Source organism: Gracilinanus agilis, chromosome 1, assembly GCF_016433145.1.
Source record: "Gracilinanus agilis isolate LMUSP501 chromosome 1, AgileGrace, whole genome shotgun sequence".
NCBI lineage: Eukaryota > Metazoa > Chordata > Mammalia > Didelphimorphia > Didelphidae > Gracilinanus > Gracilinanus agilis.
The window spans coordinates 76,888,283-76,907,128 of NC_058130.1; the positions used below are offsets into that span (position 1 = coordinate 76,888,283).

Genomic DNA, 18,846 nt, shown 5'->3' on the forward strand with positions numbered 1-18,846 from the left:
GCCAGACTTCTGTCCACATTTACCAGCATTTTCGTCAAATAGAGAATCTTTCTCATAGTAACTGGGGCTCTTGTGTTTATCAGACATTATATTACTATGTTTGGTTTCTTCTTTATGTTATTCCCTTCATCTATTACATTGACTAATCTCTCTTTTTTTAAAACCTGTAAATCATTTTCATGATTACTACTTTGCAATACATTTTGAGATCTGGAACCTACCTGGCACCTTCAAGCAGTGGCCAGATGAACATTCATTGGATGTTATAGAAAGAAGGCCTTTTGTGAATAGGTTGGACTAGATGACTGCTAAGGCACCTTTCACTTCTCAAATTCTGTGATTCTCTGAAATGATGCCTCTGAAAATATAAGCAATATCATTAGAATATTGTTGTATAAAATGCCAAAAAAAAATCAAGGCTTTGGAATTTAGGTGCAGTGTTACTTCCTTTCTTTTGTGAATAAAGCACCCAATAGAGTATTCCAGGTTTCTTTATTATGTTTGTTCTGCAAAAGTATTTCTGGAGCTCATTTTCAAGCTCCATAAAAGTTATACTCCATCTAAAGATGAATATACATTTCAGGAAACTTGCCAGGTTCAGGGGAAACTGTGCATGTCCAGAAGGGTGTGGAAAAGGCAAAAATGGGAAAGGCTCAAATAAGCAAATTATAGGTATTCTTCCCCACCAAATGTTTTCACTGGGGAAACTTGGGTACTTGAGGCTAAACTACCCCCAAGCATCTCCAGTGTGCAGAGCCATTGCTTAATCAGCAGATGGCCCTGGGTCTTGCTAACTCTGACAACTATGGAAGAGACAGATGTGTGGCAAGGCTCACATTTCACCAAGATGAATCGTTCTTATACAGTGTTTATACAGTAGTGACTGCAGGGCTTCATTTTGCTAGAGGGAGAGAGACCCATTTATCCATTAGATAAAGAGCCGTGTGCCCCAAATGCATGCTTGGGTCAACTCTAATTAAGGAATTGAAACTTGAATCTGAAAATAACCTATTCTGAACTCTAGCTGTCTGAGTTACTAGTGGTGGTTTAAAAAGTTTCCTGGTATTAAAAGAGTACTTTTCCCCCCAGTCCTCCCCACAAAAAGACCAAAATGTTTCCTAAACAATTAGTTTATTTGTATATCATCCACAGCTTGAAAATCCACTCTTAGAAAGCTAAGACATATTCCTGGGACTAATTGCATTAAAGGAACCTAGTTAGCATTAGCTACAATATATAGTTGCTATAGGAATCGGTGAGGTGAGGAAAAGACCCAAGCACTACATTATGTTGCCTTAGCTTCCAGGTGTGTGCTTGAAATGGGCAAGGGGGCAAAATGGGCAAATGTTGACTGACAGCCTACAAGACATGGGACTCTAAGATGAGCGCGCCTGTTATTTCAGAGAGAGAAACTGAAAAGAACTATTGCTAGCTGGATTTTGTCCTCCAGGTCTGCCTTTCCTCAAAGCATTATACAAACTTCCCATTCAGATTTACCGTGAAAGAGACAGTTTAAGAGAGACATAAGAAAATGCCTCTCAAGACTTTTACGGTCCCCTCTAGTCTCTATCCCCAAAGAATATTATCCAGCTTCTTACCTACCTCAGTTGCCAAACTCTCAGCTATTTCTGAGTTTGCTTTCCTCAAAGGCTTGTAAATTTAGAGCTGGAAGGAATTCACCACATTATTTAGCCCCACATCCTAGTTTTACAGATGAGGAAAACTGAGACCCCGAAAGGTCCCCCAGATAATAAATGACAGGGTTCTCCAGCTCTCACTCCAAATCTAGTGGTGTTTCCACTATACCATGCTGGCTCTAGTAAACTCATAATTATAAAATGGCTTACGATTTTCACAGCTTTCCTCATAACAATGCTTTCAGTTAGATAGAATGAGTATCATCCACACTTTGCAAGTGAGGATACTAAAGCTCAGAGATTAAAGGCTTCGCCTGGAAACACCCATAAGTAAATGTCAGAATCGACAAACCAAGACTTTTTACTCTTTTACTTTACTCCTCTTAAGGCATAGACAGGATGAAGATTTATCACAGTGATATTTTTTAATTGTGAATATTTTTTAAATATTTAAATACTGAAAGAATAATTTTTTAAATTGTGATATAGACTGAAAGCAAATCAAGAAGAGTAATTCTGGAACTGCTAGGTGGCTCAGTAGAGAGAGTACCAAGCCTGGAGTCGGGAGGACCTGGGTTCAAATCAGATTTCTGACACTTCCAACCTGTGTTGTCCTGAGCAAGTCACTTGATCCCATTTGCCTAGTGTTTGATTCTCTGTCTTAGAGTTGTTACTAAGACAGAAAATAAGGTTTTTTTTTAAAATATATCTTATTTTACCAATTATATATAATAACAATTTTCAAAAGTAAGTCAATTTTAAAAAGAAGAATTCCAAAAATGTTTTGAGCGAGTGACAGCTGTCATAAGCCTGACCTGACTCAGACTCACCTAGTAGCTGAGGCTCAAGGCTAGAATGAAATTACGTACTGTTAAATTCCTATTATTATTAATAAAAGGAGGTTCACATAGCCATAGCAGAAGAAAGATATTCACAGCAGAGGAGTAGTATTCACTGAAGGTGATAGCCTGGATCTAGCTGAGCAGTTTTCCAGTGCCCATATTAACCATGCTGCCAGGGTGGTCAGAAGCAGGAGGAGAGGGGCTCAAGTACCTTGAACTCTGCCTATTTTATATGCTAATGGTAGTGGCCCCAGTCTTAATTTCTTGAGTCAGTTAAATCTTGAAGATGGTTCCAATCCCTTTTAGCAACAAAAAGACAGGTCACTTCAATATTTGTATGTGTGTGCACACATTCAGACATACGTTATAACATGTAATAATTTTACTCTAATTTATTGTAATGTCTTCTTTATGCAAATAAATATACTTTAAATACAAATGATCACAAATAGATGATATAATTTTATATTGAAATAAAAATTTTCCTTCTACTATCTCTATTTTGTTTGCCTTATGGATTAAAAAAACAATGCATTGCATCAGTGGACATAACTCGGTCCTTCTAGCTATTGTTAAATTCTGATCCTTATGGGGGAACACCAGTCTAACCATTCTCTGGCAGGACTTTAAGATATCGATGTTTATTAAAAGGTATGCCATGTCAATTCCAGAATAATAAGATCATAGATTTTAATAAGAAAGGACCTGAGAAGCCATCTAGATCAATTCCCTATCATCTGATTGTACATTTGAAGCAAATGTAGTTAAACTTCATGTTATAACTAATTCTAGATAGAGAAAAAGAAACAAAATAAGAACAAAATGTATTCATATATGCATTAGAAATTAATTATTTGCCAAAACCATTTGATAGTGAATTAATAACACTATATTTATTTATATAATTTCTCCATTTTGCTCTGATAACTGTCATTCTAATATGAGGTAGAAGAGATAATGTGAGTGGTTTAGGTCCAAGTCCATAGCAACTTTAATTATTATTTGAGATTCTCATTCCCATTTACAAAAGAAAATGACTCCCCTTGAGCGCGGCAATCAGTGGAAATGTTAATTGGTATCCAAATCTAACATTTCTTCCTTCCTTAAGTAATTCCTTGATTAGAATGAAAGCCTGTTTTAAGTGAGAGTTCGTATGTGAAAGAGAGAGAGGAAAATAATTTGCAGATGATTCAAGGATTCTATTTACTTGTGGGATTTTCTCTTGGATTTGAGATTTAAGCATCTTTTGTGAAAAGAAAGATGAATAAGCTGGATGGTGTTCAGAGGAGGGCAGCTAATATGGTGAATGGCCTTGAGTCCATGACATATGAGGATTGGTAGAAGGAATGAGAGTCATGATTAGCCTGGAAAAGAGAATCCTCAGCGGAGAGAGAGGAGCGGGTAACATGATAAGTGTTTTTAAATATTTAAAAGGTTGTCATATAATAGAGCAATTAGACTTGTTTGCTCCCAGAAGATAGAACCAGCAGCAATGGGAGAAAGTTTTAGAGAGGCTGATTTAGGCTTGCTGTCAAGAAAAAACCTCCTTAACATTTAGATCTGTCCAAAAGCAAAAAGAGCTTTTGAGGTAGATTCACTCTCCTTGGGAGCTATCAGGCACATGCTGGGTGACAAGATCCAACTTGTCATGTAGGATTCCTTCATATATCGGTTAGGCTAGATGACCCCTGAGATCCCTTCTGACTCTCATATTCTGTGGCCAGATGAAGCCCAGCTAAGTCTCTCATCAATTTCTCCCCAGTATTATAGGGGTGTTTGGAGACAGTTCTAAACCCGGTACCCTGTGTGAAGTACTAGAGAGGCAGAGAGGTGAATGCCGACCTCACCAACTTTCCTTCTCCCTCCCTTTTGCCAGCCAAGAAATGGAAAACAGCTAACCTAAATCTTTCATTTAAGAAAACTTTTTCTGCCTAGGAGAAGATAGAGTGCTTTATTTAACTACATTGACAAAACTACTGCTCTTTCTACAAAAAAAAAAAAAAAAAGGAATGGGCAGAAGGAGGAGGAAAATAATGTGGGACAAGCATTTTTCCTTTTCCCCCTCAAAATAGAGTTGAAGCAAAGAAAAAATATACAATGAAATGACCCCGGTCATTTTAATGTTCTTACTGGAGTCCATAGCTTTTCTTTCCCCACAGACTTCACTCCAGTGGCTGAATAGGAAAGAAATGACTCAGTTATACATACATACAAACATATACATACACGTATGTATGTATAATCAGAGTGGCCTATAGAAGCATAATGCTCTCAGAATGATTCCCACTTTAGCTCATTATCTGAGCATGGGGTCTCAACTTTGTAAAATTTTAGTTTCATAGAAAATTTTGACCCAAAAGAACATTAACATAAGGGATGAAAGATAGTAATGAGGTTTTGATCAGAGCTAGAAATAACGATAAGGATTAAAGCTGAGAAAAGATTGTAAATGAGAGATAGAAGGCTGTCTCTGAAGCCAAGGAGACTTGAGTTCAGATCCTGCCCATGACATTCTCTAGCTATATGAATATGAATAAATCATTTGACTTGTAAGTGCCCCAGGCACAAGTGTTGTGATAGAATGAATGGAAAATTAGATTTAGAGCCCTAAACTTGTGATAAGATCCTGACCCTGGCATTTAGTAACTTGGGTGAATCATGACACCTCCAATCCAACCCCAGCCTCCATTGCCCACTATGTCCATGTTTCAGTTTATTTATAAAGTGAGGGGGTGAGAATAGGCGACCTCTAGGGTCTTGTACAACTCTAGATCAATGATCTCTAGGATTAGAAATTGAAGGTCACTTGCCAGGCTGCATCAGTGAATTTACTTATACTGGAAAAATCTTAGGTCTGGATCCAGAAAACAAAAACAAAAGCAACAAAAACAACTTGCCCCCATGAGTTGAGGTTATGCAAAGAGGAAGAGAAGGGACAATATAATAGGGATGAGCAAAATAGAAGTCAAATTTGGAGTGGAACTCACTGAATAGTGGTGAGTGAACAATGAATGGGGTATCAAGTCTCCATTAGGCTTCTTTCTCCTGCTGCTTGTCATATTCAATTATCCATCTGGAGAACTCCATTTAATTTCTGTGAATAGATAGCAGTCAAGCAGACTATTATTGAAATTTGGGGAATAAATAGGTTGGAACCACCTTATTGCATTCTGAATTCTGATTCATCTTGGTAGTGGTCAATGCATTTTAAGGTTCAGTCCTATTCTGGAGCTGATTTCATGAGGGCTACGTGGACCCATCCTCAATTAGGGTTCTAATCCTAGAGCATATGTGAATTCCTCATCCCTGATAAGTATTGTGGAAGGTAGAGATGAAGAGATACATGGTGCCTAACCTCAAGCAATTTAATCTTTCTAGGGAGAGGACTATGAGATTTTATATGTGAAAGGGCTCATAGAGGTCCTCTCATTTCACAGATAAGAACATTGAAACCCTGAGGGGTTGCATGCTCAAGGTCACAGCCATTTATCGACAGAGCTGAGATTATAATCCAGATTATTACTCCCAGCCCAATGCTGTAGGCACCATACCACACTACCATTGTGCATACATGCTATTCTTACATTTAGAAAATATTTATTGAATGCTTACTTGGGCTAGGCACCTTAGAGATAGATTATTAAGAAGATACAGTCTCTCTCCTCCCCCCTACAAGATTAATAAACCAGCATTATTAACAATAGAATACTTCAGTACTTAGATGCATCTTTAATCAGGCAAATATTTCTCCCAATAGCATAGATTACAGCTGTCTCATCCCAAATGACTGTTATCTATGTTCTCCTAAAAATCTCCCACGAGACATCCACAGAAAGTTCTAGGACTTTCTTCTAGATCTACCGACATTAAAAGAGTACCTGTGGCATGTTCAGGACATCCGTCGGTTGCTACTACGTCTTACTTCATGACTAACCTCCTCCTTCTCTAGTCATACATCTCCAATAATACCACTTATGCTGCTTAATTCTGTGCAGGTTTTCATTGACAATATGCTATAGCTTATTTATGCCCAACAGCCTACCATGTATTTCTCCATTGCCCTCTCATCTGCAGATTTAAGCCTTCGGAGACTGTAGCATTCAGCTATAAAAGCTGTATAGCATCACTGAAAGAACATTGATTCTAAAAAAATGGACTTTTGTTTCACAGAGAAGCCTAGGGGTCATGAAAATTAGTTTACAGTTTCCCAAAAGCTTCTTCCTCCCTACTGACTTCATACTGTTCAGGTCAGGGCGTAATTTATTGTCCATCTGCATTGTGAGTCTTAAGAGTGTGAAGAGCCATTCTTCATCCACTTGGGTTTTCTTGTGTGGATAATTAGACTGAACCTTTTTGAGTCACATTGGACCTCATTTAAGAAGCTGGACAACATGCCAGAGTTTCATGTAGTTACACAACACCCTTTGCAAGCTGGAAAATCTGGCTATATCTATATAATTTCTCTCCCATTTAGACTTTAATCAGCATCCTCTGTCACGATGACAAATTGATGCCTCACTTGATAGTAATTAATGCAGGTTGACAAAGCAAATTATATCTGTTATTACATTGAATGGTATTATTTTAACCCTTTGCATGGAATATAGAGGCCCTTGTTTGAGGAGAACTTTGGAAATAATATTCCATACTGTATCAAGTGCTTGATTGTAGTCAACAGACAATAAACATACCGTGTCTTTTGGTCATTTGTGTAACTGTAAAGATGTGATAAAAATATAGTAAAACTATCATTTCTGAAAGCCTGTGTGATCTCACTTCATACTGTCATTTAGGATTTCTTCAATACCTTATGGGAATTATTATCCTAAAGATTTTGTATAGACGGGAAAGTACACATTATAAATGCATAATTACAGATTTTTTTTCTCAACCCCCATTTTTCATTGATAGAATCTATATTTCAAAGAAAATAACAGGATTTTGTGATGAGTATGAGTGGGGTCCATCATAGTCATTATATCTCTATTTAGATAGTCTTTAAACTTTTTTGTGTCATGAATCCCTTTGGCAGTCTGGTAAAGTCTAAGAATCTTCTCAAAAGAATATAAGTGCATAAAATAAATTACTTATGATTACAAAGGAAACCAATTATATTGAAATAGAGTTATCATAATATTTTGAAAATTCATGGACCCCAGCTTAAGAGCCTCTGATTAGATCTACATCAGTTCCCAGGACATTGAAATGGTCTAGGATAAGTTAGTCTGCCAAAGGCCCCAACAGAAGAAACTTTTTAAACATCAGACACCAGATTGCTGCTCTTCTTTCCTAACTTACCCATAAAATTGACCTGTCCTTTTATTGTTCTCTCCAAATGTAATAGTGGGAGAGGAGAAGTAAAATTCAGTGGTCCATTTCTCTTTGGGGCACTAACCCAGTGAAGAAAAGAAAAAGTATGGAAGTATTTTTACTTCTTAACCTTTTAACTCATTACTCCTAATAAAAATGACAATAGTGACCAAATGACCATTTTTAAACCTTTTGTCATATATATATATATATATATGTTTATATAAATACATATAAACACTGGATAACATTTTTTAAAATCATGGTGTGATTAGAATTGCCAGGTTCCTCAAAGAGGGAGATTTTAAAATGGATGGTCTGTTTTATGGACTACTAAGCCCCCCGATCAGAGAGTCTTGATAACCCATCCATCTGTCAGCATATTATAGAAGGGTTTTTTTACAGTGAATAGGAAGTCGGATTACATGAATTCTAAAATCTCTTCCAACTCTTTAAGATTTTATAATTCACCCTATGTTCTTTGAGACTTGGCAATAAATAAAAGTATTCTGAGGTCATTAAAACAATATTTGTTTCTGAAAACTAGGAAAAAACTTGTAAGGTTTTTTATTTTCTAAGATTTAAAGACCACTTAACTTTGCCTTTACACTTTAAATATGATAATAGATATTATTTAAAATTAAATCAAAGCAAAATTTCATTAGTATGACATAAACTGATTTAAATCTGGAAAAAATATATAAAGAAAAATTGTGACTTTTATCCTGTTTAAATTTATGTGTATTTTTAACTTGTAAAATTCATTCAAATGTGTTTTGCTAAAGATTTAGGATTTTACCTGAGTATTCATGATAATTATGCAAAGGATTTTCACAGAAAATCAATTCATAGAAGATTAACTTTGGTTCTCATTTATATTTGTCTACAGCATGAGGTTCTTAACCATTTTTGTGTGTCATCAGTCCTTTTGGCATATGGTGAAGCCAATGGAAAGATCCCTTTACAGAGTAATGTCTGTTACCTACATTCATAATTGAATGAAACACTAAATTTCATGTAGAGGTTACTGAAAATAGAGATGTAATTTTTTTCACATTCAACTTTCCTGACCCCTCTCCCTAAAAATGTATCCTTAGACTCCAGATTAAGAATCTCCAGAATATGATAAAAAAAAATGCATACATGCACACACACACCCCATTTTTAAGTGATCATTAGCTATTTCAAAAAAATGTAGGAAAAGATTATTTCACGTAATCTGAAAGAAGCAAAATGTAAGTTTGAATTCTTGGAACTAAGCTGTTTGAAAAAGGACAAAATCTAAATCTGGAATTGAGTAGTTCAAGATCTTTTGTGAGGTTATTTCAGCTATTGGTGGGTTTTGCTGAGGTGTGTGTTTTCTTAGCCAATACAGTCAAGTTATTTTGGGTGGCCATAATTGTAAGTTAGACAGGTGGTTTGTGTGCGAAACATTTAATTTACTGACTGTGCTGTCTGTTGACTTTGGATGAGGTTAGAAACAATTCTATACAAGTTTCATAAAATGATGAGCTACAAAACTGCTCCGTATACTTAGCAAACAGAGGTGTGCATTAATGGGGCCAGTTAGACTTCAGCAATAAGTTCACTATGGAAAAAAAGAATTACTTATCATTCTCATCAGGCCAAATGTTCAACAACAGTTTGTCATTCATAGAATGCCTCCTACGGATAAGGTACTATGCTAGGTAGTAACAGAGATACAAAGACGTGTATATTCAAGGAACCTACAATAAAGTACCTTATAATATACTTGAATTTACTTTTAATTAGCTTAGTGGCTATACTTTTGGTTTGGTTCTTTTCTTATTTTTTCCTTTCATAAGCCTTTTCCTATTAGCATTTTCCCAGTAACTTTTCTTGTTGTTGAGGCCATTGATTCCTCCCTCTTAGGTCTTCTGACTTTCTTATCCTTATGGCCCCATGGTTCTTCTTATGAGAGATGTTTCAGACAGTGATCAATGCATTGGCAAATGCCAATTTTCTCCCAATAAACTTTGGAAAGATGCTTTAGAGGGAGCCTACCTCGCCCCTGAGATTTTTTGTTTTCTCACTCATTTTCACCTCCAGTCTAGGAACTCATTCTCCCTCCACTCTTCTTCTAAATTTTGATAGGCTAGACTTCAGACAACAAATCATTCTATCACCAGCCTGACCTTTAAGACCTTTCTAGCTTAGACCTTACTGGAATCTGAACTTTTCTGGCATCGTCTAATTAGCATGTCAATATTACTTCAAAATTTCAGAATATCATTGATGTGAATCCAGTGGCCTAGATTACAACTCACTTGTGCCTTGGTATAATATGTGACACTTATCTCTATTCTCCTTCCATGGGAGTCTCCCCGATAGCTGGAGGCTTTTTTCTTTTTATTTTAGTTTGACATCACTACTCTAGATCTTCCCACCAATGGTTGATGTTGTGTTGACTCCATGAAGCTATAGCACATTACGATCCTCCTAAATGAAATCCATGATCACTCAAAAGTTTGGCCTAACAATCACCAAGAGAGCACCACATGGATGAAAGATACGTGTTGCCTAGACCATTATATATATAAAGTCAGATGGGCATCTGATAGTTCTGACCCCTTAATGAAAATAACTGGAACAGGAATTACATGTGGACAGTATTATTAGGATAAGGGTTGAAATAAGATATTTAAATCTGATTTAATTAGGATTAAATAGGATAAAGAAAGAAGGTTAGATTGCATTTGGAAAATTGGACAGTATCTTCACTGACCCTAAGCTACCCTAGGAAACAAGGTCCCTCTTTTTAACACCAGTATTATAGCAATATGCTAAATGGCTATGAATCATGGAATCTCCAAAGAGCGGCAGGTCACTCAAAAAGTAATGGAAACACTTGTGGCAGAGGTAAATAGATTATGGAATATTACCAAGGAAGAGTTGGGGAGCAGAAATGAGTGTTAAAAATAACCTTGTTAATTTGTTGAAATTGGCTCTTGCCTACTCCCCTTTCTCATTGGACAGACAAAAGGTCATTCAATATCCATTTAAAGAGTATCTCTGACTTGTTTATTCTCCTAAATTCAAAACAGTGAATCCATTATAAACTACATAGAAATTTGAGCATTTAAAATGTGAACTCTATTATTTTACTTATGATTTTAAAAAGCAGAGAAAGGCACCTGAAAGCAGTCACCACTAACAGAGAGATGTGTTTATTGTGCTAAGTTTTCATATTTTTGCTAATAATTATAATAGTTTTCATTGGTCTTAAATGAATCTTCACCCATAGCCTGGATAGCCTGGCCATTAAGAGTGCCTATTTTTAAGCAAATGCATGAATGATAAGATGAGATAACATATAGGGGGCAGCTGGGTAGCTCAGTGGATTGAAAGCCAGGCCTAGAGACAGGAGGTCCTAGGTTCAAATCCAGCCTCAGATACTTCCCAGCTGTGTGACCCTGGGCAAGTCACTTGACCCCCATTGCCTACCCTTACCAATCTTCCACCTATAAGTCAATACACAGAAGTTAAGGATTAAAATTTAAAAAAAAAGATGAGATAACATATATAAAGCACTTGGTAAACATAAAGCCCACACAAAATGCCAGCATTTGTAAATTAAGTGTTATTTTATATCTCTGCGTTTTCACTCCAAAAAAAAAAAAAAACACTGAGTGGTACATTCTTACTGTTTTCTTTCTACAATGTACATTTTTTTAAAAACAGAAGATTTACAAAAGTTGTGTCTTAATAATTATGTCAATCTAAGCTTGTAACTATACCATTCTGGTGTATAGAAATAAAAGAACTAAAAAGCCTTATTAGAGATTTGGAGAATATTCAGTTCCAAGTTGTCATCATACATCTATTAAGTGCCTACTAGGTGCTGGAAAAGATAGAGATTTAGATAAGGCATCATCTCTATCATCATGAAGATTAGGGTCATCAATAGAAATCTAAAGAATATATCAATGATAAATGAGTTACAAATGAATTACTTGTTAGTATCTAAGGGAGAATGCATTGCTTATTGTTTGAAATACAGAATATTGTAAAAAGAAAGTGACTTTAATAGATGGGTCAGAATTTAACTAGTAGGAGGAAAATTGTACATTAGAAAGGCCAATATGGTCCAAAGAATAGCATAAGTCAGTGTGCAAGAGTGAGAAAAGATCGTTGGTAAAGGATAATAGATTTAGTTTTGGAAAACTATGAGATCATGTAGCCCAACTCCTTTACTGAGGAAACAAAGACCAAGGGTGTCTTTCCCGAGGTCTCACAGACAGTACATCGAAGATGCCCATGTACAAAACAAGAAGGGACCCATGTATAGAACAAGAAGGAAGACATCCAGTTTGGATCAGCATTCAATTAACTGAGTAGAAGAAGAAGAAGGAGGCTGTGAAAAACTAAGCTAGATAGCAACAGATTGTAGAGGCCTTAAATGTCAGGCTACAGAATTTGAATTTTATTCAGTAGATGATTGGAAACACTAAAAAAAAAATACACAGAGTTATAAAAGAACCAGATGTACACATGGCAAAGACTAATCTAAAAGAAGTATTCATGATGAGAAAGAACCAGGGCAAGAAAACCTGGAGGCATAATAGGTGGAATGAGCCGAATGAAGGAGATGACAAAGGAGACCAAAAGGAGGGGACAGGATGGGTGAGAGATTATATACACTGGGACTTGGCAAGTGATTGGATAGAGAAGTAGAGGAGAAGAGTCAAAAAGGATGCACAGATTTCAAACGTGGCCGGTAAGGGGACTGGATGTATATAGTTCACTGACAGGGTCAGTAAAAGTAGAAGGAAGAAGTTTAAGGAGAAAGATAATATGTTCTGCTTTAAACATTTTGAATCTGATGGCAAAAGAAAGAGATTGCATATAGGTGAGAGGGTTGGAGATAATCATTGTGGCTCATAAGCTAGGGAGTGGATGAGCCTAGGCGAGGGTGGCTGAACAATAGGATGATACCCACTGAGAATGTGCACCAAAAATCTGTAGTGGGTAGAAGTAACTTAAGTCAGGACTTTCACTTGAAAGATTCAACATTCTGGGACCAAGAACAGATTGAAAACTAGATGGATGAGAGATTAATACTTCAGGAATGGGGTAAGTTCAGGGTAGCAAAAGCTTCTAGTAGTGAGAGCCCAAAATGGCAGAGATCATAAAAGTCAGGGCTAGTCAGGGAAGCAAATAAAAATAAACTTAAGGGGAAACTGGCCAGGACACTAAAGGAGCAATCAAGGAACAAGAGACCACAAAGAAGGTAAAGAACAGTGTTAATGTGAGTAAAGGAGTGAGAAAAGGATAGGAATCTATATCCATTACAAAAAGGATATCAGTGAAACATAGTAGTACCAAAAAAAACAACAATCTGACATAGCAGGACACCAACCAGAAATCTTAACTTGTGTTAGCAGTACAAGGGAAACAAAAAAGAAAGAAAGAACCAAAGAGAATCTTTTCTAAGCTATTTCAAATGACTAATTAGCAGGCAAATCGGTTATTTAATGTTTTCTTTGTTACATTTTATTTTACTTTAGATCTTTGTTCTATTTTAAATCCATGCTCATAGGTAAAAGTAAGAATCACTTTTTACCCAATAACACAAGGTCAGAAAGTGTGAAGGAAAAAATCTGGGTCATATAAAATTTTCCTAAAAGAACCTTTTCTTTTTTCCTTATGTCATTTTGAAACTGGTGAAACTATATATCAGGGAATATATATATATACACATACATACATACATACATACACTTGGAAACACTTTATCCACACCCTCCCAACATTATGTACATACACCTATGGATGCTGGGTATTTTTGCCAACCAGTAGTTGTGAATTTTCACAACTCAGCTGACTGCCTTTACAGGGACAAGTTTCCTTTTGTGTTTAACAAGAAGGTCACATTTTTCCTAGATGAGTTAATGTTCTTGTTGCCCCTTCATGCTCGAGGACAAAAATAAAAGGCCTAAAAACTGGAAAGGGAGGAAAAGAAATTTGTAAGTTATAATTGACTGAATTGTTCAGTGGCATGACAAGAGATTGAACAGGACAGAGGAAAGAAAGGGTGTAGGAGGAAAAGATAAAGATTACAAAGCAATTTTGGCCAGCCTGTCGCCAGCTCTGTCCTGGATTTGTGAGGGTCCATGACATATTGAGGGACATTTTCTAACTATAGTTAGGATTTAGATTTAACACCACATGACGTCTTAATACTGATTTATAGACTATATACTAGAAATTCAGGCAGCCAGCCAATAAGTGAGAGTTTGTCAATAAATCACTGGAAGAAAATGTTTAGGGATGTATAAGTCAGTGGCCATGTTTCATTTCCATATTTGCACTCTGGTTAGGAGCCATGTACCAAAAAAAAGAATTTTTTAAATACTATAATAATATTATCTGTTACTTTCATATATATTGCATTGTGCATTTCTTTCTAAACATTGGTCTGTCCTTCTGTGTCTTTCGCTCTTTACTTTTTCAAATCTGTTGTGAAAATGACTACTTTTTAAAATATTGTGCTCCTACTTTTGTTTCCTATATGCATCTGGGAGTTTCAAAAAGCAACATTATCACTGGTTTTTCTTCTTATTAATGTCGATTATATTCAATAGTATATCCTCAATCGTGTTATCCTAGTTGAAATATTGGCTATCACATGATTACCTGTCTTCTTTCCTATTAAAATATATGATTAAAGAGATTTTACCCTCAAAAATGTCTTTTACATATTGTTTACTTATTAAATATTTTTTCTTGGGATGCTTATTTTTATAAAAATGCATATAATGGTTCATATAGCATGGCTTCTGATATACTGCTGGTTAAATCAAGCACCCTGAAACCTAACATCTGTGTACAATAAAGTCTGATATAATAGCTTCCCTATATGTTGACCTGGGTGTTAGTTCTATCCCCATTACCAGAATTATTAAGGGATTCCACTTTGCATAAGATTTTCCATGATCTTTAAGCCACGAGAGCCCTCGTAATAAAAATCAGGTCAGGATAACGTAATAACATCTCCAAATAGCTAGATAGATGGACAGAATTGCCATAGTGTTCCCAATCATTAATATTAATGTTTGCCAGAGCTTAGAGCTTTAAGAGTGATTTGTAACTCTCTAAATTTTATTGCTTCTGCTGTCAGGAATCAATTTCAGAGCTTAATGACAATGTAACCTCAGCCAAGGAGACTTTTTTTTGGTTTTGATTTTATTTAATTTCACTTAAAGTTTCTCTTAAAAGATTGTTCCTTTTTAGACAAGGTGCCAACTGTCTTAGAAATAAAAATTCAAAGAGTTGAATATGTGGCTAATATTTTAGGTCAAAATGTCACATTTCCATGCAAAAGAATTTTCAAAAGTCTGCCTTGGTGTATTTAAGTTCTAAATCCATTTACATTTCTAAATACTTTAGTTTTCATTGGTATATAAACTAATTTGTTTACTAAATGAAATGATTTCCAAGAAAGGAAATAAGGGAATTTAAAATTTATATACACCATAATTGTTGAAAAGGTGTTCCAAATGGACTTAATCAGATGTATCAGAAAGCTTTTCATTAATGTGTTAATTTTTAAGTAGTAGAGTTCAAATTCTAAATAAGTAGAAGGCAAAAGAGCTCATGAATGAAGTCCCTCAAAAATCATCTTTTTTAAATCTTAATCCATACGCATTTTGCTGCAAATTGCCCCATCAGTTACCCAAAGCAATTTATATTACATTCCAAAGTAAAATTTAGCTCCAGCAATTGTCTTATTTTAGACAGAGCAGCTTGAATTCGAAACTTTCATATAAGATTAATCAGGCAGATGGATGTGATGTTTATTAGGAAATGAAAAAAATGGAAATGGTTTCAATTTAACTGTCTCTAATATGTTTTATTCAGTAAGCCTGCCACTCATCCACAATAGTAATTGTTCCATGGACGGTATGATCACCGAGCTATCTGAGGTAGAAGAGACGGCATCTGTAAGCAGCTGTTTTGCATCTGAAGATACAACTACCGAAGACTCCGGAGTCATGAGCTCTCCATCAGACATCATTTCTCTGGATTCACAAAACGATAGTATGAAGTCCAAAGATAAATGGGCTTTAGATCAGGAAGATGCTACTGACACAGACATGACCTGTGCCGGAGAGCTTGGTCCCCCGAGGAGTGCTTCACATGAGAGTGATGACTCTGGGATTACTCATCTGAGGTGAGTCATACTTCCATAGTAGCTAAAAAACTGATGTCACCTGAACATCTGAGGCCATGTTCTCCAAGCAGTAATGTCTTATTAATGGCATCAGGAACTAAAAATGGAATATCGTATTCAAAGAAAGTGGTTAGGAAAGCCAATTTCCTATATTACTTACTCCTTTCATTAATATTCCATTAATTCCTAAGCACTTTTCAGAGGAAAGAAGAGAAATCATCCAGGAGTCCTTTCATCCCTATTTACCTTGGGTATCTCTAGCCCATAATGCTTGAGGAAGCTCCTGGGTCCAACATTATGTTTCAAAGAGAGAGGGAGGATAGTTTTCTGGCCCAGATCTGCAGTTTCATCCATGTAAGGAGCTCCCTGGGAGATAACTCTGCAAATACAACATGGCTTAGCAGAAAAATAACTGTCCTTGGAGTCAGGATTATTCTCCTATATCATGGCTGTGTGACTCTGCACAAGTCATTTAAATTTCACGGTACCCTGGCAACTTGCTCTAAAATGCGTTCTAGAATCCATTTTTATCTTGAATACAAAATCATTTCCCTCAATAATCTCCAGCAATCCCCAGATTGTTTCTTTATGTCGGGATCATTCAAGTAGATAATTCCACATCTGAAACTAGACATACATGCTAAAGGTGATTTACTATAAAGTAAATATTCAGCTGTTTTTAAGGTCAGAAGATCATAGTTCTAGAGCTAGAAGAAAACTCAGAGATCATCTAAATCCAAACCACTCATTTTATAGATGATGAAACTGAAGCATGAAGGGTACTTAAGTGACTGACCCAGTGGCACACAGCCAATAAGGCTCAAAGGCAAGATTTGAACCTGGGTCTTCTGAGTCCAGAGCAAGTCCTGCAGCTTATATGGTTAATAGGAGATCTGGTAGATCACCACACAGCAAGGAAGACATATCATTGAGGATTTCGGTCATGTAATTCATGGAGACTGCAAGATTCTAGCCAGTTGACTCTATATTTCTATTAGTCCCCCTACGTGACTTGCCAGTGGGTAGACGACAGAAATGGATTTATTACTCCCCAACTAGGATTTTTCAGGCTCTGCCAGAATTTTGTGAAAGGTGATCACTTACAGAAAGAGCTCCTACCAGAGCAGGGAATATTCATGAGCAGCAAAGGAAGTACAATGGGAGATTGTATTCACCTCATCAATACTTCTTTTAAGAAAGCTGCACATTGCTAAACAGTTGGGCTTATGTAAAAAGAATTCACTGCTGGAAAAGTAGTATGTAACACCCTGGAGAATGAGAGGAGACGCTCTACCTTATTCTTCAGGAATATCACAAACTATCCTGTTTTCCTTTTTTCTCACTTCCTACACTATTATACACCAACCTGCTTTTTAAAAAATGTCCTATCTAGAGCATGCATGACTATATTCATGATTATCTCTGTTATATACAATTAACTGTTAATAAACAGAAAATGTCAAAGTGGTAGGCTTGGCTATCAGAAACTTTGGTAACAGCCATCTTAAGACATGTCCAGTTCTTCATGACCCCATTTGGGGTTTTTCTGGGCAAGGTACTGTAGCGTAGTTTGCCATGTCCTTCTCCATCTCCTTTATAAATGAGGAAACTGAGGCAAACAGAATTAACCTTGCCCAGGGTTACCCAGCTGGTAAGTGTCTGAGGCTAGATTTGAACTCGTGAAGATGAGTGCTCTGTCCTCTGTGCTATCTAGCTGCCTGGGATCAGAAGTAGAAATGCTGTCATTCTAGGAAGCAGAGCAAAGGGGTTGTCACTTTGGAACTTTGGCAGCAATAAAACAGGGCTAGCCTGTAGCTAGGAGCAGAGCTATGAAGAAGTCAAGGCAGGTAGGTATGGAAGGTTCAGAGAGCCAGAAATCAAGTCCACTGAAATCAGCTTAGCGTGAGTTTAGAGAGCCAGAGATTGAGTTAGAGAAACCAAATTAGACAAAGATCAAGAGGTAAAATCTGAGCAATCAAGAGTGGTTGCTTCATAAAGGCTTATGGATTAATTGCTTGCTCTGCTTCCATGGTGTCTCTCATCCGTCCTCTTCTCATCACTCCTTCATACACTGGTACCTGAACTTCCATTATGGACTTCTCATCAATTAGTAATTAATTATCATTTAATTATTAGTAATAATTAATAATTCACTCTTTCTTATTCTAGGCTCTGCCTTCTATAATCCATCCTCCAAAATGTTCATTCTTTCCTCTGTGTCTAAAGTGTAAAAATGTAAACTTCTTAGCTCCTCCAGGAGAATTACTTCCAGCCATCTTCCTTGTCTTATTCCATACTAAATCCCTCACAGACTCTTTTGTTGTTTATTTGTTTCAGTTGTGTCCAATTCTTTGTGACTCCTATTTGGGGTTTTTATGGCAAAAGATACTTGATTTGTTATTTCCTTCTCCAGCTCAATTTACAGATGAGGAAATTGAGGCAAATAAAGTTAAATGACTTGTCGAGGGTCACACAGCTAGTAAGCATCTGAGGATGGATTTGAACTCAAGACTTCCTGACTCCAAGCCCGGCACTCTATCCACTGTGCCACCTAGCTACCCCCACAAACTCTACTTTCTAACCAAACTGAGAAATGTAAGAGTTCTCCAGACATAATACTTCATTGCCTACCTCCACTCATTTATTTCTTTAATTAATTTGTTTGTTTGTTACATTAGAATACCTGATTAACTCCCTCTCTCCCCTCCCCTCATGAGAGAAGGCAACATTTAACAAAAAGATAGAGAGAGAGAGAGAGAGAGAGAGAAAGGAAGGAAGGAAGGAAGGAAGGAAGGAAGGAAGGAAGGAAGGAAGGAAGGAAGGAAGGAAGGAAGGAAGGAAGGAAGGAAGGAAGGAAGGAAGG

General features: G+C 36.5%; 1 protein-coding gene across 2 annotated transcripts in view; it reads left to right on the forward strand.

The window, feature by feature from the left end:
- COBL (cordon-bleu WH2 repeat protein) overlaps nucleotides 1–18,846 on the forward strand; it is a 351,447-nt gene that overhangs the window by 282,159 nt on the left and 50,442 nt on the right. For both annotated transcript variants that reach the window (XM_044671172.1, XM_044671249.1), the window contains one exon: nucleotides 15,671–15,983. In XM_044671172.1, coding sequence (XP_044527107.1) covers nucleotides 15,671–15,983 — 313 coding nt within the window. The remainder of the gene's footprint in view (nucleotides 1–15,670; nucleotides 15,984–18,846) is intronic.